We start from the raw sequence: 23,090 nt of genomic DNA on the forward strand, positions 1-23,090 counted from the left end.
GTCTAGGGAGCACAACAAGTTTATTAGCGGAACTTCATAGATTGGAATGACAGCATCCTACAGACATGACATTACTTTTTAATTAATTTTATAAAAATAGCTTGAACACCTCTGACTGTATTATGGAAAACATTTTTCTGTAGCTTTGATTACACTGCAAAAAAAAAAAAAAAGTTCTTTCTCAGTATTTTTGTCTTGTTTTCCAGTGCAAATGTGTAAAATCTCTTTTGCAAATTCTGAAATCAGGATACAAAAACAACATCAGAGATCTTGTTTCTAAAAAAAATGATCGAAAACAAGTGAATTTATGATAATTAGAACATGGAGTCAGAGAATCAACTTCCTCGTTGACATATTTGATTTTACATAAACGCATTTTATTTTGTTCAGTTTCTCAGAAAAAAATTATTTGCATCTCAAGTAAATTTAAGGATGTTTATAAATCTATAATGGAACACAAGACTAAAATACCGACAAAAATATTTAGTTGTATTTTTCTGTTATTTTCAATTATTTAGTTATTCTCATGACATTTTTTTTTTTCAGTGAATGCAACATTTGATGCCACGACTTCGGAAATTCATGCATTTAATTTCAGCTCTGATTTAAGACTTTTTAAGGCCTTCATTTGAGAAAGGGTGAATTCAGACCTTTTTAAGACCTGCAGAAGACGGCTAATAAATGTGACACACTCCGCTGGGTTACTGAGAACATCCACGTACCTTTGAGGTCCAGTGCCAGGCTGCGATTTAAATGAGAGCAGATGCTTCCATCCTCATTGAGACTCCAGCGCTGGTTGACGCGCCCGTGCTCTTCCCATAATGCCACTGGGGCTCCGGCACAGGCCTTGGCCCCGATCACAGACAGACAGCCCCTCTGCGCCTGTAGAAACACACACCGGCTGAACTACAGCATTCATGCTCCTGGACGGTTCTGATGTCTGACATCACTATCTGCTGTCTTCAACTGATGAACTGTAAAAAGCTGATCTGACTTGAGCTGAATAATGACACATAACGTGGCTTAGAGTGGCTGTACAGCAGAATCTCACTGTTTGTCACTGTGAAGCTGCTTTGAAGCCATCAGTGTCTTAGAAATAAAAGTGACAGCTTGTTTTTTGCATATTTTTTTCATCAGACACCATCCAGATCCTCTCGACAGACGTGGCCCGTGTTCTCCTCAGATACCGTTGCTCCTTTACGCTTAAGGAAGATTAAGGAAAACAGTCTGACACCGGGGTATAACGAGCACACTCGCGCCCTAAAGAGGGCAGCTCGGAAAATAAAGCGCAGCTGGAGGAAAACAAATCTAGAGGGATTTCGTACTGCATGGCGTGAATGTACCCTATCCTACAGAAAAGCATTTAAAACTGCTAGATCTGATTTCTTGCTAGATCTGATTTCTTGTGATTTCTTGACTTCTTGTCATCTCTTTTAGAAGAAACCAAACATAACCCTGCGTATTTATTCAACACAGTGGCTTAACTAAAGAAAAATAAAGCATCAACCGGCGTTGACTTTTCCCAGCTTTACTTCCAAGACTGATACTATAAGAGATAAAATCGTAACCATGCAGCCGTCAGCTACAGTATCGCATCAGATCTCCTGAGGAACAATTCCACTCATTCTCTACTATAGGAGAGGAAGAACTGTACAATATTGTTAAATCATCTAAACCAACAACATGTATGTTAGACCCTATTCCATCTAAGCTACTAAAAGAGATGCTTCCAGATCTCATAGATCCTCTTCTGAATATTATTAATTCACCATTGTCATTAGGATATGTCCCCAAAACCTTCAAACTGGCAGTTACTAAGCCTCTCATTAAACTTGACCCCAACGAGTTAATTAATTATAAACCGCTCTCGAATCTTCCTTTTCTGTCAAAGATACTAGAAAAGGTAGTATCCTCACAATTATGTGTGAGAAAAATGGTATCTGTGACGATTTCCAGTCAGGCTTTAGACCGTACCATAGTACTGAGACTGCTCTTATTAGAGTCACAAATGATCTGCTCTTTTCATCCAATCACGGTTGTATCTCTCTGTTAGTGCTACTGGATCTTAGTGCTGCGTTTGACAGCATTGACCACAACATTTTTTTTTGAAATAACTAGAAAATTATGTTGGCATTAGTGGTAGTGCATTGGCATGGTTCAAATCAAACTTATCTGACCGCCATCAATTCGCGGCAGTGAATAAAGAGGTATCATATCGATCACAAGTGCAGTATGGAGTACCACAAGGCTCAGTACTAGGGCCATTACTTTTTACGCTTTACATGTTAAAGGTCATTGCACACTGAGTCCGAAATTTTTGTACGCATTTTTCATATTGGTCATCCTTTCCTATCAACGTGGCCCGGCGAAATACCAATTTGAACGGAATGCATAATTGATATAAAAAAAACTGGATGACGAGTAATTTCTTACTGCTAAATTCTGAGAGAACAGAGGTGTTAATTATCAGAACTAAAACCTCCGCGTGTAATAACCCCACTGTCTAATACTTGATGGCTTAATCAGTTAGGATCCTAGGTGTGCTATTTGATCGCAATCTTTCCTTTGAAAGCCACATCTCTAGCATCTGCAAAACCGCATTTTTCCATCTCAAAAATATATTGGAATCTTGACCTATGTCAAATGCAGAAACGTTAATTCATGCAATCATGACCTTGAGGACAGATTATTGTAATGCTTTATTGGGTGGTTGTTCTGCTCACTTAATAAACAAAGTCCAGCTGGTCCAAAATGCAGCAGCTAGAGTTCTTACTAGAACCAGAAAGTATGATCATATTAGCCCGGTTCTGTCAACACTGCACTGGCTCCCTATTAAACATCGTATAGAATTTAAAATCTTGCTAATTACTTATAAAATCTTAAATGGTTTAGCTCCTTGGTACCTGAGCGAGCTCTTATCGCATTAAAGTCCCTCATGCCCGCTGCGTTCCCAAAACTCTGGCAATTTGATAATACCGAGAATATCAAAATCAGCCGTGGGCGGCAGATCATTTTCTTATCTAGCGCCCAAACTCTGGAACAATCTACCCTACACCGTTCGGGACGCAGACACACTCTGTCAGTTTAACCTAGGCTGCATTAATTAGGTCAACAGGAACCAGGAACACTTCCCATAACACCCAATGTATCTGTTGCATCGTAAGAAGAATGGCATCTATGTTAATATTAGCCTGTTTCGTTCTTATTCCAAGGTCACTGTAGCCACCAGATCCAGTCTGTATCCAGATCAGATGGTGGATCAGCATCTAGAGATGACCTCCACAGCCCTGAATGTCAGCGGAGAGCATGTCAACTAGATGAGCCCTAGAGACGGATCCCCAGTGAAGACCTCGTCACCTAGACGGCCATCGGCACAAGAGCACGGGAATCTGATCAGTCCTCTGCACAATCTGACTTTTCTGTAACATTTCCAACTGCTGGTTCGTCTGGCCGGAGGAGAACTGGCCCCCCGACTGAACTTGGTTTCTCCCAAGTTTTTTTTCTCCATTTCTGTCACCGATGGAGTTTTGGTTCCTTGCCGCTGTCGCCTCCGGCTTGCTTAGTTGACGACACTTAATTTCCAGCGAAATATTATTTGAACTGAACGAAGCTAGATGATGACATCACTGAATCAATGATGAACTGCCTTTAACTGAAAATTGAGTGTTTACTGTTGCTCTTTTTCATTATTGACACACTATTTTCCTATTTAACACTGTAAAGCCGTTTTGGCACAATCTGTATTGTTAAAAACGCTACATAAACAAAGGTGACTTGACTCACTGACCATGTTCTTCAGGAGGCCGTCAGTGAAGATCCAGCGCTGCGTGTCCAGCGATCGATCGGCGGGACTCAGGAAGAGTTTGGCTGGAAAGGACCCGTCTGAAACGCTTTCGCTGGTCAGAACCGAACCCAGAGCGCGGCTCCGCAGCTGGACGAACGCTTTGGGCTGAAGAGAAACACAGGAACAAATGTGCACACACAGCAGTGGGTTTGTTCAAAGCTTTGCTGGCCATTTGACAGAAGGACATTAGAATCCTATTTTATCTGCTTGGTGTTTGCCGATTTTATTTAAGATTTCATTTAAAAACTATTAGAGAATTGCATAACACGTCTTATTTAAACTACTGATAGGAAAGGAATCACAGAAGCTTGACCAAAAAACTGCTTGAACTTTCGAAAAAAACCCACTGGTCTGATAGCTTTAAAGGGACAGTAAACCCAAAAATGAGAATTCTTCTGTTGAACACAAAAGAAGATATTTTGAAGAATGTTGGTATCCAAACAGCTGCAGTAGCCATTGACTTTCACAGTATAAAAACAAATCACTGTGGAAGTCAAAGGGGACCAGCAACTGTATGTTTCCTAACATTCTTCAAAATATCTTCTTAGAAGAAAGACATTCATACAGGTTTATTTAATACAAGATGAAAAACAGTGATGTTTGATTGGTGGAAAGACTTCTGAAGACTGTAAATAATTACAGGCTCCCACAATATAAAGTGATATCAACCTGTTGCATCCATTATTATCATTATTAATCTTATCAAAATGTCTGTTTGTGCAGCGCTGAAATTAAAAGCGCATTGATTTTAACATCAGATGTTCAGCTGCTTGGATCGTAGACAGGACAGGAATCCTAAATCAAGTTTTGTTTCTGTAACAAACTCCCGGATTCACTAGGAAACTACAACCAGATGACGCAAGTTTATTAAACGAATCACTTGAGTGACTCAATGAATCTCTTATTCTATACTTTGGTTATGATGAGAGCGGATTTCTTCTTTGCCGTTGACTGGCCAATGCATTCACGTCTGTGATTGGTCACAATGCCTAACGCTGCAAAAAAACATGATGTGAAGCTGTACATCCACATCCACACAGAAGCTGAAATCAGCACCGTTCACGATTAGCTGACTGTGATTATTTTTAGCTGAGCTGGTGATGAGCTGAAGGCTGACCTGTTTGAGAGGCTTCAGTGACCCGATCGTATCCCAGCCGCTGTGTTCCACCCAAACCGGATATCCTCCCGGCTTCAGCAGCATCTGACGGCCCTTAAAACGAGCGTATTCGTACGCCACCCACCTGTGAGACGACAGGCGTGTTGATCACTGATTCTCAGGATGTTTACGCAGTAACAGCGAGTGATAATGAGCTCTTACAGGCCGCTGTGGACTCTCACAGACTGGATGAAGTGGCGGCTCAGGTTCTCCGAGTCTGAACACACGGTTTCTTCAAGCCCCTTAAAACCGCTGAGAGAAAACAGACTCACGGACGGCTCTGCGAAACTCTGAACGGAACGACAGAGAAACACTAACTCAGGATTTCTGCAGGTTTTATGAAGGCAAACTGAAGACTTTTTAGGAGCAAGCCAAGAAAATTTAAGCAAGAAATTGAAGGGAACACATTACGTCAAAATAATCTCTAAATGTAAATGTCTTATGTTAGCAGCACTTCAAACGTTTGAAAATACAACTTCCAACAGATCTCCATTACTTTTTAATGTATTTTACAACAAAGACCAGTCATAATATTTATATCATATATAATCATATATATATCATCTGAAAGCTGAATAAATAAGCTTTCCATTGATGTATGGTTTGTTAGGGACAATATTTGGCTGAGATACAACTATTTGAAAATCTGGAATCTGAGGGGGCAAAAAAATCTAAATATTGAGAAAATCACCTTTAAAGTTGTCCAAATGAAGTTCTTAGCAATGCATATTACTAATCAAAAATGAAGTTTTGATATATTTATGGTAGGAAATTTACAAAATATCTACATGGAACATGATCTTTACTTAATATCCTAATGATTTTTGGCTTAAAAGAAAAATTCGTTTTGACCCATATTATGTATTGTTGGCTACTGCTACAAATACACCTGTGATATGTATGACTGGTTTTGTGCTCCAGGGTCACAAATGTTCGAATATCTCTGCTTCAAACACTAGAATATGGAAATAACTTCTAATGTAGCTTTTGATCTCACTGCAAAAAATGATGTTCATCAGTACATCCCAGTGTTTCCAGATTAATTTACTGGAGATGCAAAATAACGTCAGATATGAAGTCAGGGGGCGTCGCTAGGGCTAACCATTGGAGCCCAGAATGTTTTTACTCCAGCCCCGAATGTTTTTTTTTGTTTGTTTGTTTTTGTATGGCCCTATGATTTCCATGGAATTTGTCAAAGTTTCAATGAATTAATCAAAAGTTGGTCATTACACTTACATCAAGTCGCGATATGGACTGGTATCTTTAAATATTATGCCGCAAAAGACTATTTAAATATGAATCCTGCATGTTCTGCGTGTCTTTTTATGAATGAACGGGGCGGACTCGTGGCTTCTTTACTTGTAATACTGATGCGCGTGACGCTCGCAGTGATTGGCACTAAATGAGGACATAAATACATTAACAACATCTCTAGAACTGCTCTGAGAGTCACTTCATGAGCATTTCACTGTTTCATCTGAGTAAAACAAGCGTCAAATATACACACAGAAATTTACAGGTATTTATGGCAACCCGTCAAAAAAGTTCGGTTTAACTTTATTAACCATTCAGTATAATGTACGTGCCTACTACTACTACTACTACCATTAATTAAATTTATACAATTTTTTCACACAATATTTCTTCCATGTTTTAAAAATAGTAAACCCCCTTTATTTGCCAAAAATAAAATATCATTTTCATTAGAAGATCAATGTATTTAATATTTTATACCTTCATTTGATAACCAGAAAAATACACAACACAGAATTTCCATAAGGCTACTGTAAAAAAAAATAGGGCCCTATTTTTGCATGCAACTATATATTTGCTACAGTTATAAATACATCTTCAAATTTATTATTTTATTTGTCTAACATATTTTTGTAAAATTTTGTTATAATACTTTGATATGTTTGCTATTTGCAGTGATTACTATTTACTATTGTGCATAGTGTGACAAGGTCTTTAACCCCCAGTTTAATGCCCCCGGACCCCATCCAGGTTCAACCACCTGTGTCTAACAAAATCTTATGTGAGCATGATGTGAGCTCCCCCCCCAACACCACTCGCCCCTGATGTTTTAAAATCCTAGAAACGCCCCTGTATGAAGTCATGTTTTATGGAAAACTGATCAAAATTAAGTGAATTCATAATTAAAACACAAGCAAATATCAACCAGTGGGCTCAGAAAGATCAACTCAATTGAAAGGGAAAACAAGTTTTTTATTCCCCACTCACAGATATTTGTTCTTGTTTTAATCATAAACTCGCTTCATTCATTCATCTCAAAAACAAGACTTCACATTTTCTTCATTTTGCGTCTTGATTTGTACTGGAAAACAAGACAGAAATACTGCAGAGATTCATGTTTTTACAGTTCATGCAACATGTCATGAGATTTTCTGCTCTGATTTAAGACCTTAGATCAGTTTAGGTGAATTAAGTCTTTTTAGGACCCACTTAAGAAACCCTGTGTACTGATATCACTAGACAAACGTTTATTTCTCGTGTCTCCTGAAAGACTGCGGTGGCTGCTCGTTCTCAGCGACTCACGTATGGAATGGGCTTTAAAGACTTGATGGCTGTTGATGTGCAGCCACAGGAAGTGAGATCAGGGTAAAGCCCCTCCCCCAGGATATACTGGTTACCAGAGTAACGCTCCTCATCAAACAGCAGCCAACTACAAGAGAGAGAAAGAGAAAGAGTGAGACAGTGTGAGAGAGAGAGAGAGAGAGAGAGAGAGAGAGAGAGAGACAAAGAGAGAGCTGCAGTGTTGCCAGATTGGACGGGTTCCCACCCAATTGGGTGGTTTTAAATTTGATTGTGTGGGTGGACAAAATTTGGGCTAGTCTGGGGTCAGTTTGGCATTTTTTTAACTGTCTAAATTGTATAGGCTAACTGATAAACAAACAAATCCAAGTCTGCATGTACAGCATCCAATCAGTCATCACATTACTAAACACACACACACACAACTGTAGAGGCGGCTGACGCTGATGCACAATTCTTGTCACAATTCTGTATTGTTAAAAGCGGTATATAAATAAAGGTGACTTGACTTGATGTTGACATCGCCTGCTACACTTACACTGTGGATCAGCAGACAGACGTGATGATTCATGAATGACAGCGTTTTAGCCCAATAACGGATCCGGTTTTGAATGTATAACTGAATCACGATCAGGGTTGCACGCAAGTTGTACGCAGATCCGCATGCGCGACTAAAATAAGGAAATGCGCTGTGTAAATAAGCTCAGAGCGTGCATTTGCGTACCGACATGTTTGACAGCTGTTAATGCACAATCACCATTTTAGATCAACAAACTATAATACTGTATGAGTTCCACTCGAACTGAAAGCATAATTGTAGGCTAAACACAAACGTACGCTAAAAATGCAAAAATGTGACATTTCATTCACTGACGCTCTACAATCGGCCGCTGACAAACCCACCAAAATAAAAGCTTGCTAATTTTAGGTTTCAAAATAATGAAAATGCATATTTAAAAAAGTAAATATGATCATTTTATATTGGGTTAGTATAAAATAATTGTATTTTTATTTAATACTCTTTTTAATTTAATTTAATTTAATTTTTTTTTATTTTAATACAAAATTACAATTAAATTATAATAGTATTGTCACACTTTATTTTGTTTATTATTTAATAACTAAATAAATAAAGTCCAATTACATTGAATACATTTATATTATTTTTCATCATTACATTTTTTAAGGTTTTAAAAATGATCCTTCTCAACCTTGATTGACAGGTCAATATTCCATCACATTATTTTGACAGTTGGGTGTTTTTTTTGTTGGAGTGGGTGGGTTTTGATGAACTTTTGGGCTGGAAATTGTCCATCCAATCTGGCAACACAGCTGGGCTGAAGAACTACAGCTGAAAGTGTGATTTATAGCTATATTACAGCTATTATAGACCCTCACCTTCCCCGGATCACCCGCAACGACGCAACAGCTGGAACGCCACAGTCGGGAACGTCGCTCTCAAACTCTCGGCTCTCGCCGCCGTACCGCGTCCGGCTGTAGACACGCAGCTGCGCTCAGAGAGAAACACATTAGCGGCACACGCCGGGACTCCACGCCTGTACGTTAGCGGCACGTGAAACGCAAACATACCAAAAACTTTGGTTCCACCATCCGACAGACGTCCTGTGGCAAAATTAAGATGCATCAGTGAAAGTGTGTCATGAACTCAAATGCAAACGCACTCAGTTGACGATACTCACCCTGTGAACGGGCCGCAACGAGCGAGCCGAGCTCCGTCCGTCGCCCCAATCCAGCAGCCCCGGATAACGGCCTTTCTCTAGAACGTACTGCTGTCCCGTGAAACACCTCTCACTGTACGCAACCCACCTGAAACACAACAAACTCCCTGTGTTAAGAGTCGTTCACACCATAACTATAATGTTTTAATAACTCAGGGCTGCAGTTCCTGGAGGGTCAGAGCCGTGTAGAGTTTACCTTATCCACTCTAAATAAACACACCTGATCATGATACTCAAGTCCTTCAGGCTTGCTCGAACACAACATGGTAGTTGTGTTGTAGCAAATTGGAATTAAACTCTCCAGGAACTGAGTTTTGTGCCCCTGTTCTAACCAGAGGCAGCGCTAGGGGCTGAAGCTCCAGATGTTTTTAATCACCATGTCTTGTGTGCATCAAGATTGAGTTTTCATGCGCATTAAACTTATTTCTATTAAAACAGCAAAATTCAGCTGCTTCAGGTATCTCTAGCTTACTGTAGCCTATAAATTCATATATCTTACCATCTGTCAAAATTAGATTACTGTTGCTGTATAGCAACAATACAGATTTTCAATCATGGTATTACGCACAGATTTTCTAGGACTCACGTATTTAGAACGATACGATTAGTAAGCGTTTAGCATGGTCTGTGATAGACTTTACTAAGAGTCAGCGCAACAGCGCAATTCGTTCCTGAATGAAACGGCCGTTTTGACGAATCGACTGAATAAATGACTCAACGACTCCGTCATTAAGACAGCGGCTTGCTGCCACCTACTGGAAATTTGAGTCTCATGTTTAAAAGTATCATTCTTTTTACATTTCACATTTCTGTGTTCTAAAATTTATATTCAAAAAAAATTCATAATGCAGTTTGTAAATTTTAATTAATTACACTTGTCTCTTAAAAAAAAACATCCCCTATCCCGTGTATTCTGATAGAAACATTAATGTCTCTGGGCTAAGCCCCGAATATCCACTCACCCTAGAACCGCCTCTGGTTTTAACTCAAAGAATAAGTCCACACCACAGTTATAACAAGGGCTTTCGCACCAGGTAGTTACAGGAAACAAGCCACCAGGTCACTCCCCCGGGAACTGAACTTTCCCCTAAGGCCATTTTCCTGGTTGAATTCACAAGTGACGTCAGTTAAGCGCCAACAGCTAGAGGACGGAGAAGTGTCAGGACCTCAGCATCAGTCCGTCTATCGCTGTTTTCCATGTTTGTGGATTAATTATATGTAAACTGTGCGTTTACACAGCTTTATAAATATGGCAAGTGGCGGTGTTTGGTATGTCATGAATTCAGCCAATCAGCATTCAGTTGTCACAGGTGGTTCCATACTCGGAATTAGTGCACTGCACACAGATAGCAGCGAGTAGTAAACAAACAAACAAACACGCACGCACTGTGAACACACACCCGGAGCAGTGGGCAGCCGCTTTTGGGGAGCAGTTGGGGGTTCGGCGCCTTGCTCATAGGTTTCACCTCAATCGCGGTGTGCATTCACTCCCCCCACCTACAATCCCTACCTGTACAGAGACTCGAACTCGCAACCTGTGGGTTACAAGTCCGACTCTCTAACTATTAGGCCATGACCGCCCCGTTGCACTATCGTCCTGGGTTAGGCTGTATTCTGAAGCAGGAGCTAATTTACTGGCGTTCCTCTAACTCAACTCGTTCCCAGCTCCTGCAGTGCAAACAAACCAAAACGTGTGAACTTCTGCCAATAGTTACAGGAGCTTTAAAAATATTCCTCCGGTGTGAAAGCCCATATTGATAACTATAACGATAACTATAAAGTTTTAATATATCGCTAATATAGTTATCGTTCTTGGTGTGAACAGGGAACTTTACTGGCTGTGATTCTTATCGCGTGGATGAAATGTGGCCTCACGCTCCGCTCTTCACGGAGATGCCGTCGGTTTCCTGCAGATCAGGAATCTCCTGATGAATGTCGATTTCCTCATCAGAGATCTTCCGACTCACTGCCGGCTCCAGGAAATCCTGCGGGAAAGACCGACACTTGCGTTACAGCCCGTCGGCGAACCCGCGATGAACTGCTACGATCATTCTGTTATGCAGTGATTCTCATTTTCATATTCTCATGTTTAGTTACAAAACACATCAACATTATTAAATAACGCGCTGGTCTTTAGCACCATTTTGACCTGCTAAAAAAAAAAAAAAAAAAAAAAAAGTGACACTGTTCTGCAAACGTTTGAGGACAAAGTGAACATCTGCAGTGATTCTGCTGTCAAACACTGACGTTCAGAGCAGACCGCTGGCTCACACCTGTACCATACAGTGCGTGAAACTCGAGCAGAGAAGAGACGGAGACTCACGGTCTGAATGCAGCGCAGCGACTGGATCGACAGCTCCGTCCCGCCAAACAGTCGTGTACAGTCGGCATATTCACCCTCCTCCAGCACGCACTGATGACCTCTGAACCCTTCACTGGAGAACGCCACCCATCTAACACACACACACACACACACACACACACACACACACACACACACACACACACACATCAGCCGTCTGCTGCCTAAAGGGACACACACATCTGGCGAGAAGCGCTACGACACACTTTTAACTTTCAAACACATTGTTTTCGGATGTTTGTACACCTGTGACTCAATCCTCACAGTTTTTTATTACATTACAGTATATTTGTGACCCTGGACCAGAAAACCAGTCATATGGGTCAATTTTTTGAAACTGAGATGTACACATCATTTGAAAGTTGAATAAATAAGTTTTCCACTGATGCATGGTTTGTTAGGACAGGACAATATTTGGCTGAGATATCTGGAATCTGAAGGTGCAAAAAAATCTAAATATTGAGAAAATCACCTTCAAAGTTGTCCAAATGAAGTTCTTAGCAATGCAAGTTCTTAAGTTTTGATATATTCACGGTAGAAAATTTACAAATGATCTTAATGGAACATGATCTTTACTTAATATCCTAATGATTTTTGGCATAAAAGAAAAATTGATCATTTTGACCCACACAATGTATTGTTGGCTATTGCCACAGATATACTAGTGCTACTGGTTTTGTGCTCCAGGTTCACATTTGTTTCAAATCACTGCTAACGCACATGACGACTTCACTCTAAACTGGAGGTTTTTGCACAGAAAAGCTCTGACTTTCTGTGGCTTGAATATACTGTGCATAAGATGCGTAAACCAGGACCACAGGCTTTGATCTGGGTCGCCATGCCAGATCATGGCATAAAAATAAGAAACTTTTACCATTTACCACTGTTCCGTTTTGCATTGAAATTTAGATAATATAGAGGAAATTACTTTTCTTATAATTACATTTTATTACAATTACATAATGCCAATTTAGGTCAATCAATTACCAAGCAATGTTTAATTTTGTTCCGTCTGTGATGTAAAAAGTTGCCAAAAACACTTAAGCAAAACATGTTCAGGGGTAGTTTGGGTCAATATCTGTCCATTTTTGGATATAATATGTCACAGTTTACTTCACTTTGTTATCCTCACTTACATAAATGAACTATAGTGTCCTGCACCCTCAAGTAAAAATTACAAATATCCAAAATTACATCTGGTGTCTCAATCATTTTTGTTTGACTGCATAATTTTTTTTTATATTAATTTTTATATAATTTACTTTTGTCTCTTTATAGTCGAAGTTTGGGCGTTTCTGGTCTATTTGTGTTATATAGAGATGATAATACAGTCTTTCCACTTGTGCTGTTTTTCAAACACCTAAATTCATCCATGTTATTTCGTTAATTGTTGCAGTGAACTTTTGCCCGTTTGGTGATTCGAAAACGTGCACACGTGTCTGGTGTGCGATACCACGAGTCGTTCTAGAGGTGACGCGGCGCTTCTCGTCCGGTGTGCGTCCGTCTCAAGACACCAAAATGACCACATCTGTAAATGTATCGCATGATCGCTGGTCTCAGCGGCAAAGACACGCACATCCCACCCGTGACGCGCAGAGATGAAGCGGAGTCCGTCAGACGGGGATCGTGATCCGGCAGCTCCCTGAACAGACCCTGGAACTGAGGCTTCTCGAACAACACCACCTACACAAGAGACACAGCAATCACATCCACTGATCCAAGAACAGCTCTGAACATCAGCGCGTTTGTGGTGTCCGTCAGTCCGTCTCACCTTTGGGTCCAACGGCCTCGTCACCCGCAGCCCACCCTGCGTCAGCAACACAGCAGACGTTAGTTTGAAAAGCACGAAACGCTCGTGTCAGATCGCACTGGAATGAGCGCTGCATACGTACCATTTTTAACGGCCGGAGACTCTTCACGCAGGACAGGAGGGTGTTCTGGAGCAGCGGCGTGGCTCTCGCGTCTGTTTCCAGAACGGCGGATCTGCCGCTGAATCCAGGCTGCTCGCAAACCAACCAGCTGCACACATATTTAGGGAACAAAATTAACCACTGCCAGCACAACAACGGCTGTTTTTAACGTCTTACTGAAGAGAAAGAAATGTCAAGACATTAAGAAAAAACGAAATCCACATCAACAAGCTCAAAACAAATCATTTTTTTGACATTTTAGTCTGGTGTGATGTCAGGCTTCGCCCTACCATCCGGTCCTGACGCAGAGCTCAGAGAGGAGCACGGGGCCGCGCCGCTCCGTCAGGTCTGTCGCGGAATACAGACGGAGGGTCTGAGAGGAGCTGGGATACAGATGGATCTCTGGAACACTGTCGTCCTGCACACAACAACACGAAATGCTTCATTGCGCTGCTGAATGAAGAAAACACCGGCATGAACTCCATCAAAGCTCATGAACACAGAGTGAACACGCATCCTGATGAGACGACTGACCCAGCAGTAGCATGAGAACTGCATGAAACGCAGAGATAAATGGAAATGATGTATGCTTTACAGTATTTCCTTCCTTCCAAAAACAAACAAAAAAAAAAAAACCCTTTTCAACCCCCCCTGAGGCAAAGATGACGCAAATATGGGCCAAAAAGACAAAAAAAATAGCAGAAGAATTCAGAATTTTCAAATTTTGTGGTATGTTACTTGTTTTTTTTTCCCCTCTGCTGCGTTTATCCTCGGGTTATTGCCTTGTTAGCACTCCTGAGCAGAATTAGCACTGCTTTTTGCTGGGTTAAGTCAGAGTCAAGTTACAGAGGGGTAAAAATGACTTCTGAAAGATGGCATTATCTTATTGTTACACAGAGATTGGTGGCTCTATTAGTAAAATCTGTTGACTGACTTTATCAATCTTTGTTGCATTATGTGCCAATGGTGACCAGCCAAAAATGGGAAAACAGCACTTTTAAAGTTTTTCTCTCCGAAGTTTGAATGCCTGTAACTCAAGAGGTATTAAAGATATCTTAATGCCCTTTTAGATATTGGGTCTTAACAAACTTTCCTTTTGGCATCTTTATTTTAAGGCCCTATGAGATTCAGCTCCAGAGATATCGACATTTTTAAATGGCTCCAGGAAAAAATTAACCTTTTTTAGTGGTCAAAAACCAAATGCGGCAAAACAAGATACAATTCTAATTTCAACATTATTTCTTCTTCGGACATTGTTCTTAAAATAAAGTAAGCATCAGCTGCAAACAAACTGACCAAAATTTGGTCTTTAACCACTAAAAATGTGTAATATTCAACAATCAAGCCTCACTGAGATCCCCATATCTGTGGGACTGAATGACGTAGGGACTTGAAAATGAAGATTCTAAAAGAAACGTTTATGAAGAGCTAGAATCTAAAATCATATTGCGATATCTTTAGTACTTCTTGAGTTATAGGCACACAAACTTTGGAAAAAGAATATTTATGGCACTCAGACAGGTGTGTTCAATGCAGTTGTCTTGACAGAAAGAAACAGAGGATACATCTCTAGTTTTAACATTACTTGTACATTCTTCTTTAAAAGAAAAGTTTTATATGACCCACATTTGGTTTTTGACCACTGAAAACGTGTAAATTTTAACGATTTACTCCTGGAGCCATACTGAAATTCCAATATCTCTGGAACCCATATAAGACCCAATATCTATAAGGGCATTAAGATATCTTTAATACTTCCATAAAAACTTTGGAGAAAAACTTTAAAAGTGCCGTTTCCCCATTTTTGACTGGTCACCATTGGCACATAATGCAACAAAGATTGATAAAATCAACAGATTTTACTACCACTCTCTGTGTAAATACAACATCATGACGCTGGCATCTTTCCGATGTTATTTTTACTCCCCTATAACTTGATTCTGAATTTCAGGTGAAAACTGCCACTTTGACCTCCCTCAACAAAATAGTGGTTTACTCAGTAAATATTAATCAGTGATGTTTAATATTTTGGCTTTCATTTCTATACACGTCTATCTCTCTTCAGAAAAAAATATCAAAAATTTGAGCCGGGAATGTTTTTGATATTTGTTCGATTTGACATGGAATGACCCTATATAGGTACGGTGCTGGAATACAAATTAAATTATTAAATGGAACACCTCTTGCCTCATTAAATATTCACATGCACTGTACAATCACAACAACTTATGTGCTGTTTTTTGATTCCTTCAATAATTATTTAATTAATAGATTAAGTGAATCGACATGCTTTACAGCTGAATTTGAATTGGTCTTCTGTTTGGTGAAGTTTGCACCTTTGATTCTTAATTTTCCTGCTTATTACTGTTTGAAACAATCGGTAGTGTATTAAGCACTACAGAAATACAGATATGTCTGTTCATAAGGAGATTTAGCATATACATACAAGGTGGCTAGTTGTGTATCAACTTTTGAGAGAATCCGCCACAAGGTGGTGCAATAAGCTATCAATCTGCATTCACTGAAGTCTGTTGGTGGGCATAGCTTGTACTGACAGATTTCTCACAAGAAACACCACAAGAGATCACAGATCACAGCAGTGTTTCAGTGCCGGTACCATCTGTGTACAGAAACATTTCCAGAAATGTATATGAAGTAAATGTACTCTAAGTGACACAGAGACAGACGGCTCCTTATACCTTCAGCAGCGTCCGGAGGGAGCCCACAGACAGCGCGTCACCGAGATCAGGCCTGTTGGGCTCTGTGGTCTCCTTCAGGTCCTGCTGAGATCCTCCGCTGGTCTTCACAGTCTGACCCTCCTCCAGAAGAACACACGAGCCACGGTACCACGGATCCACATAGAGCAGCCAACTAAACACACGCAAACACAGTTTCAACATCCATCACCGTCTTAACAAGCCAACGCAACAAATGTCTCAAACACACAGAATTTCAAGGACATTGCCGTAGAGACCAGCAGAGTCTCAGACTCTCTGTCTGAAGGAACGGAACAGAGAAGTGAACAGGAAGTGATTGAACACAAAGCATTAAGAAACACACAGAAGACAGGAACAACTCAGAACTCGCCACAAAAGAAGTTAAACAAATATTTTATGTAAAATTTTTGTCAAAGATATGATTTGACGGGACAAGTTTATGAAAAACAAGGGAAAAACATCCCTCGTGTGATTTTCACGCGTGTTTGAGTGCTGCTGAATAATGGAGAAGGCAGGCGAGTCTGTGGACATGCATTAGCAAAACGACATTGCATAAGCTTTCAGCACTCAAAAAATGGAGGCACAATGACTTCATCTATTAGACATGAGCTACAGCACTCTTATACACACACAAACACTGTGTCTCTCTAAGAGCCAATGGGAGTCCACTAAGACACTAAATTATGAGCTCATTTCTAAGACAACAGCACAACTGGACTGTTACGGCTCACATCCATAAAAAAAATCATTACCAACTCATTGCAACTCTGACTCGGCCAGGAAACTGACTGCCTGCCAGCTGTGTGTGTGTATTGTGTAAGCACTGTAGTGAGGTGTATTATCTTATGAAAGTAAACGTGACTACCATCCTCTCAGCGCATGAAGCGTTCCTCTGTGAGCAAACAGATCCCTCCCAGCATCCTCCACGTCATCGCAGATTTGTCTTCTCTCGCCGCTCAGCGACTGACTCTCGTAGATGAGCACCTGTGTTTATATGGAGACATCAGCGACAGGGAAAAGACCCTTGTGGACACATAGGTTAGTACAGTGCTACCATTATACTCCCGAAACTAAGACACTGGCACAATCTGAACAAACAAAGACAATGAGGATATGGCTGTAGAGCTGCAAAATGTATGACTGTAGAGCACTACATTGGCAAGCTGAGAGTGGAATGGATTTGTTATTGCAGTGCCAAGACATCACCGACATTGGTAACATTACAAATGTGATTCAACATTCTACAGTTAGAGTCCTGGAACAAAGCCCCACTGGGCAATGCAAAGACAATGCGAAAAGCAGTTTAAAAGCTCAAGTGCTCAAACTAAACAGACCGCCATTCGTATGAGTTGAGTTGAACTTACTGCTGTAGGTCTAGGGTTGACCTTTCCAAACCCTCCGATCTCTCCCTGTGAGGACATTAAAGCTTGTTAACATAAGTGTAAGCATATCTCAATCTATCTCAACCAAAGATCTTCAAGCCTCAACCTGGGGACCCACTGTCCTGCAGAGCTTAGCTGCAACCCTAATCAAGCACACCTGAACCAGCTCATCAGGATCAGGCCAGGGGTGCTGGAGCAGGTTGGAAATAAACTGCAGGACAGTGAGTCTCCAGGAGCAGGGTTGAAGACCTAGGTTCTAGACCAAATTCGGACCTGGAGGGCCGGTGTCCTGCAGAGTTTAGCTCCAATTTGCTTCAACACACCTGCTAGGAAGTTTCTAGCATGCTTAGTAAGAGCTTGATTAGCTTGTTCAGGTGTGTCTAATTGGGGTTGGAGCTAAACTCTGCAGCGAACCGGCCCTCCAGGACCGAGTTTTGGCACTCCTGTTCTAGACTAAGAATCAGACTCTGCTTACCGTAACCACTGTGTTGCCTGCACTAGGACACATGCATTCAGTGTCTTCAGATTCTTCATCACCTGATGGCATTATCCTAGACTTCAAGTACTGATAGAAAGGCGTATCGGCATTCTTTCCGACGTTACCCAGCGTGCCGTCACAGTCCCGTTCCTCCTGCATTCCGTCCGGAGTGTCACTAGCAGTCTCGTGTTCCGGTTCGGCCGCAGTGAGCTGGTGGCTCTGTAGAATGCTGGGGTTCTCATCATCGTCCTCACTGTCGTCTCCGCAGGAGTAGCGATTGCTCTGCGGTGCCTGGACGGACTCCTCGACTGAACTGCAGATCACACTGGACTGCAGCTTTTCGCTGACCGACTGCAGGAGGGAGAGGATGGACGACGCCGGCTGCTCCACGCTCCTCTGCTCCTCTTCTGTAGCTGGAGGAACCTGCAGTGTCTCCGGCCCTGAAGCCTCCTCACGGCCAAACTCCTCCTCGTAGATGGGGGACAAGGAGAAAGGGTATGCTTTGGCTCGACGCGTGCTGGGACTGTGCATGGGCCCCGTATCGTTCACGAACACCATGTCACTCTCTTCCTCCTCGCTGATGATGGCGAAGCCTCCGTCGACCTGGTGGAGATCAAGATCGTGAAATCGGGAGTGTTGGGGAACAACGGCCGCAGTTCTGCTGGAACTGTCCACGGGGTCAAGGTGAATTCTACGGCCTGAAACTGACACGACTGACGTTCCAGCATCTGCTCGATTCACGCTGAGCTCTGTCTTGAAATGCTCGTCAAGCGCCGCAGGGCTCAGGCTTTGGTCTTCGGTGACTTCGCAGCAGACCGCTCGAACCGAGGCCCACTGAGAAGGATGGAGCCCTCCAGAATATTGGACTTCACCCACGGATGGCAAGACACGTGAATCTATTCCAGCCCGAGACACTTGGCAGACCTGCTCTTCACTGCCTGAAGAAGGTGCTTCAGACTGCTCAGATTTATGGCTTTGTGTAGCTGGTGGCTGCTGTGTGATTCCTGACATCATATCCAAATCCGTCATATCAGGTGAAAGACTGCGGTTAACAGGTTCTGACTTTCCCATTACACTGAGAGTTTGGCTTTGTCGTGGACTCTCCTGATGGCCTGATGGAGCAGTGCCACAAGAACCATTCAGGCTGAGTCTACAGTTATTGCTCGTTGCATTGTCTTTGGCTGTATCCTGAGGTCTCTCTTCCCCTCTAACCCACTCCGCTTCGCATATGGAGACGTCACCCGTGTGCTGCTCATCCCAGAGAGACTCCTCCTTATGACTGTGGACATTTGGGGATAATAGCTCATCAGCAGCAGCAGCACTGAGCAGAGAGTTTCTCCCACTGCTCTTATGGGAAGCAGTTGCATCCTCCTTTTCTTCAAAGAGATATTCAAGAATGGCCTGATTCTCATTCTGAGAGCCGATTGGACCGCTGGTAGCGGTGACATCAGAGGCCACGCCCACGATGCACCTGATGTCCGTGTCAGAGCCAGCGATTGACTCGTACCCTGAGGAAGGCGGCGACCTGCTGCAGTCCACGTGGCCTCCTAGTGTTTCCTCGAGAACAACAGACAGCGTGTGGTCTGTCAACATCCCGCGAAACTGATGCTCTGCGTTAGTGCCTCCATCTCCACGACCATCTTCAAACAGCAGTGCCTCTGAGCCTTCGTTAGGTTTGCAAGTTAACAGGACGCCAGGCTCCGTCTCAGATGCGTCCATCTTGTGCAGGGCAGCGACGGCATTTGTCAGGATGCTATCCACCATCTTTTTAGACTCCATTCGCAGGACCTCTTCATCCATCCCAGAATCCACCCCAGCCCGTTTCAGCTGAACGTCCTCAAGAGTCCAGCACGTCTGAGAATCAGGGGCTAGACCATCTGTTCTGTCTGCAATTAAAGATGGCTTTTGTTGCTTTGAGCTCTGCTCTTGAGCGGGAACCGCGTCGTGATGGTCTATGTTGATGACTGAAACCATAAGATCTTCATTGTCGCCTGATGACGTCTCTAGCGCAGCGTTCTCGAGATGCTCAGGTCCGCTCTTAACCGGGTCATTCGGTGGACTCTGTTCCGCTTGAGTACTTTGGAAGGCCGAGTCCGTCTCTACGCAGGTAAGCAACGAACCAGAGCCTGCAACATCAGGGAGTTGGTGTGCTGGAGTTAGTTCCGATTCAACAGCGGAAACCTGGTCTGATAAGACACTCTGTGCCGACGCGACGTCTACCTGCTGTGTCTGTGAAGAAGATGCGGCAGTGGGATTTTCCTGACCATCAGAGCTCATGGTGTTTACGGCGCAAGAGGAAATCTCTTTGTCCTCATGGCCGTCGGGTTGTGTAGCCTCTTCTCCCTCAGAGATTGGCGAATGAAGCTCGACGCGATGCTTCTTCTTTGGTTTCCTGACTTCCCTCAATCCACGGTACGTGCCGTAAGTCACTACAGGAGGACAGGCTAGATCATAACGTCTCTTGTCCTCCAAGCACTCTTTGGCATCGATGTTTACGGCATCACTCCTATCTTCCTCAGTCTGCTCCTCTGAACTGTGGAAGGAAAACAGAAGAAAGGCAAAGTGAAGCCTTTATGTTAGGATACACATCTCAACACACAAGATCCATTAATGCACACACTTGTGACGTCTGAAGCACTCTCTGTGTGTCATACGGCTGTTATGTAAAAGCAGGAACTAAAACAACCATTTCAGAACATTCTCATGAAATATTCATAAACGGCATCAACACAAAGCACCTACAGTACAGAAAGCCAGCCCCGGGTCGCCCTCACAGGTGACAAAACATTTAGAAAGTACTGCTGATGTACACGGTCACAGAAACAGCAGACAAGCAACTGCTGATAAAGATGATGACTGACGGTCAAGGTCCTTTCATTTAATAACATTTAAAAACAACAGACATCGTACCAAAGTGCCGTGCAATGCAAATAAATGCATAAAATACTAGGTAAAACAAGTTCAATAAGAGCATTACAAACTAAACACATAAAACACCCTATACATTTCAATATGAAAGGCAATGAAGAAAAAATTTCGTTGGGATGAGCTCAAAGACAGAACGCGCAAATGACATGACGGAAGAACTGCAGACCTGACGGTGCTCTCATGGAAGCATAGACATATATGGGAGTGTAATATAAATAACTGCAGAGTGAAAAGGCAAAGTGGTTAATACTAAACATTTCATCAGGAATCTAGAGCTCATTCTACAGCCGTCCCAATATAGTCTTGAGAAAAGAACATTTTCCCAGCAGCTCTAACAACACCCTTAGATCTAAAGCCAACTGGGATATAAATACGGTTTAAAAATAAAAGTGCGAGCTCAAGTAAGACAATGAAAGAACTGAGGTGTTTCTATTTTTGGACTCACTAATATTATGCAAGAGACACGCAAGGCTTTTCAGTGGTCTTCTGTTTCTCCATCCTCCAAGAAGAGATGGTCTATTTCGTGACACGTCTAACTATTTACATGTTTTTTCTAAAAATACCACTAGCAGCACTAAACAGAATCACAATAATTCAATTATAAATCACAACCTTAAAAAAAAAAAAAAGCCCAACCAAACACACATGCACACATCAGCTAGATCTCTAATCAAATGCTCAGTGTTTCCGATGTCATGTTTTGAGAGCAGATTCTTCTGCTTTAACCCTCATCCACCATTGTTTGGTCTGACAGATAGCTCCGCCCCCAAACTCATGCGATTGGTTAAGTCCCACTCAAATGAACACATCGATGTTCTGAAAGCGTTTCACTCCCCAGAACGGCAAACTACTGCCGTAAACACCGTAAACTAGCTGAACATCTGAGCCCATATTCACAAAACAACTTAAAGGAGAAGTCCACTTCTAGAACAACAATTTACAGATAATGTACTCACCCTCTTGTCATCCAAACTGTTCATGTCTTTCTTTCTTCATAAAGTAAAGAAATTGTGTTTTTTGAGGAAAACATTTCAGGGTTTTTCTCCATATAATGCACTGATATGGTGCCCCAACTTCCAAAATGCAGTTTAAATGCAGCTTCAAACGATCACAAATGCGGTTGTAAATGATCCCAGCTGAGGAAGAAGGGTCTTATGTAGTGAAACAACTGGTTATTTTCATTAAAAAAATACAATTTAAATACTTTCTCATCTCAAACGCTCATCTTGTCTTTCTCTCCCTGAACTCTGTGTATTCTGGCTCAAGACAGTTAGTGTATGTCGAAAAACTCCAATCGTATTTTCTCCCTCGACTTCAAAAATCATTTCAGAATCATCCTACATCACTGCAGAAGAACAGACACACACAGTGAACATGCAAAGAAGATCAAACACCCTTAACAAAAAAGGTAAAACAGTGATATAGGACGATTTTGAAGTTGAGGGAGAACATGAGATGGGAGTTTTTCAACATACACTAACTGACATGAATCAGAACAAAAACAGTCCAGACAGAGTAAGACAAGACGAGCGTTTGACATTAAAAAGTATATAAATTGTATCATTTCTATTAAAATAACCGATTGTTTCGCTAGAGAAGACCCTTCTTCCTCGGCTGGGATCGTTTACAACCGCATTTGAGATCGTTTGAAGCCGCATTTAAACTGCATTTTGGAAGTTCAAACTCGGGGCACCATATCAGTCCATTATATGGAGAAAAATGCTGAAATGTTTTCCTCAAAAAACACAATTTCTTTACGACCGAAGAAAAAAAGACATCAACATCTTGGATGACAAGGGGGTGACTACATTATCTGTAAATTGTTGTGCTGGAAGTGGACTAGCTGATAACTTGCCGATTTAGGAGAGAATCTTAAAAGTAATGGGCGCGACAATCCTAAATTTAAGACTCCTAAATGTTTGTTCCAAGACTACTTCACAAAGTAGTCTCTCTCTCTGGGATGAGCAGTTTTAGTGCTTAAACTAGCTCCTAGATCTGTGAAACATTAGAAGTAGTGAACA

General features: G+C 41.9%; 1 protein-coding gene across 1 annotated transcript in view; it reads right to left on the reverse strand.

The window, feature by feature from the left end:
- The window catches only part of LOC127171950 (beta/gamma crystallin domain-containing protein 3), a 30,442-nt gene that overhangs the window by 1,691 nt on the left and 5,661 nt on the right, over positions 1 to 23,090 (reverse strand). The window contains exons 4-21 of the mRNA XM_051120926.1: positions 18,139 to 20,674; positions 17,646 to 17,690; positions 17,147 to 17,265; positions 16,264 to 16,435; positions 13,855 to 13,982; positions 13,547 to 13,673; positions 13,426 to 13,461; positions 13,231 to 13,337; positions 11,616 to 11,745; positions 11,168 to 11,277; positions 9,254 to 9,380; positions 9,144 to 9,176; positions 8,952 to 9,061; positions 7,557 to 7,683; positions 5,163 to 5,290; positions 4,962 to 5,085; positions 3,788 to 3,949; positions 723 to 882 (exon numbers count right to left, since the gene is read on the reverse strand). Of these exons, the coding sequence (XP_050976883.1) occupies positions 723 to 882; positions 3,788 to 3,949; positions 4,962 to 5,085; positions 5,163 to 5,290; positions 7,557 to 7,683; positions 8,952 to 9,061; positions 9,144 to 9,176; positions 9,254 to 9,380; positions 11,168 to 11,277; positions 11,616 to 11,745; positions 13,231 to 13,337; positions 13,426 to 13,461; positions 13,547 to 13,673; positions 13,855 to 13,982; positions 16,264 to 16,435; positions 17,147 to 17,265; positions 17,646 to 17,690; positions 18,139 to 20,674 (4,481 nt within the window). The remainder of the gene's footprint in view (positions 1 to 722; positions 883 to 3,787; positions 3,950 to 4,961; positions 5,086 to 5,162; positions 5,291 to 7,556; positions 7,684 to 8,951; positions 9,062 to 9,143; positions 9,177 to 9,253; positions 9,381 to 11,167; positions 11,278 to 11,615; positions 11,746 to 13,230; positions 13,338 to 13,425; positions 13,462 to 13,546; positions 13,674 to 13,854; positions 13,983 to 16,263; positions 16,436 to 17,146; positions 17,266 to 17,645; positions 17,691 to 18,138; positions 20,675 to 23,090) is intronic.

Source organism: Labeo rohita, chromosome 10 (genome assembly GCF_022985175.1).
Source record: "Labeo rohita strain BAU-BD-2019 chromosome 10, IGBB_LRoh.1.0, whole genome shotgun sequence".
NCBI lineage: Eukaryota > Metazoa > Chordata > Actinopteri > Cypriniformes > Cyprinidae > Labeo > Labeo rohita.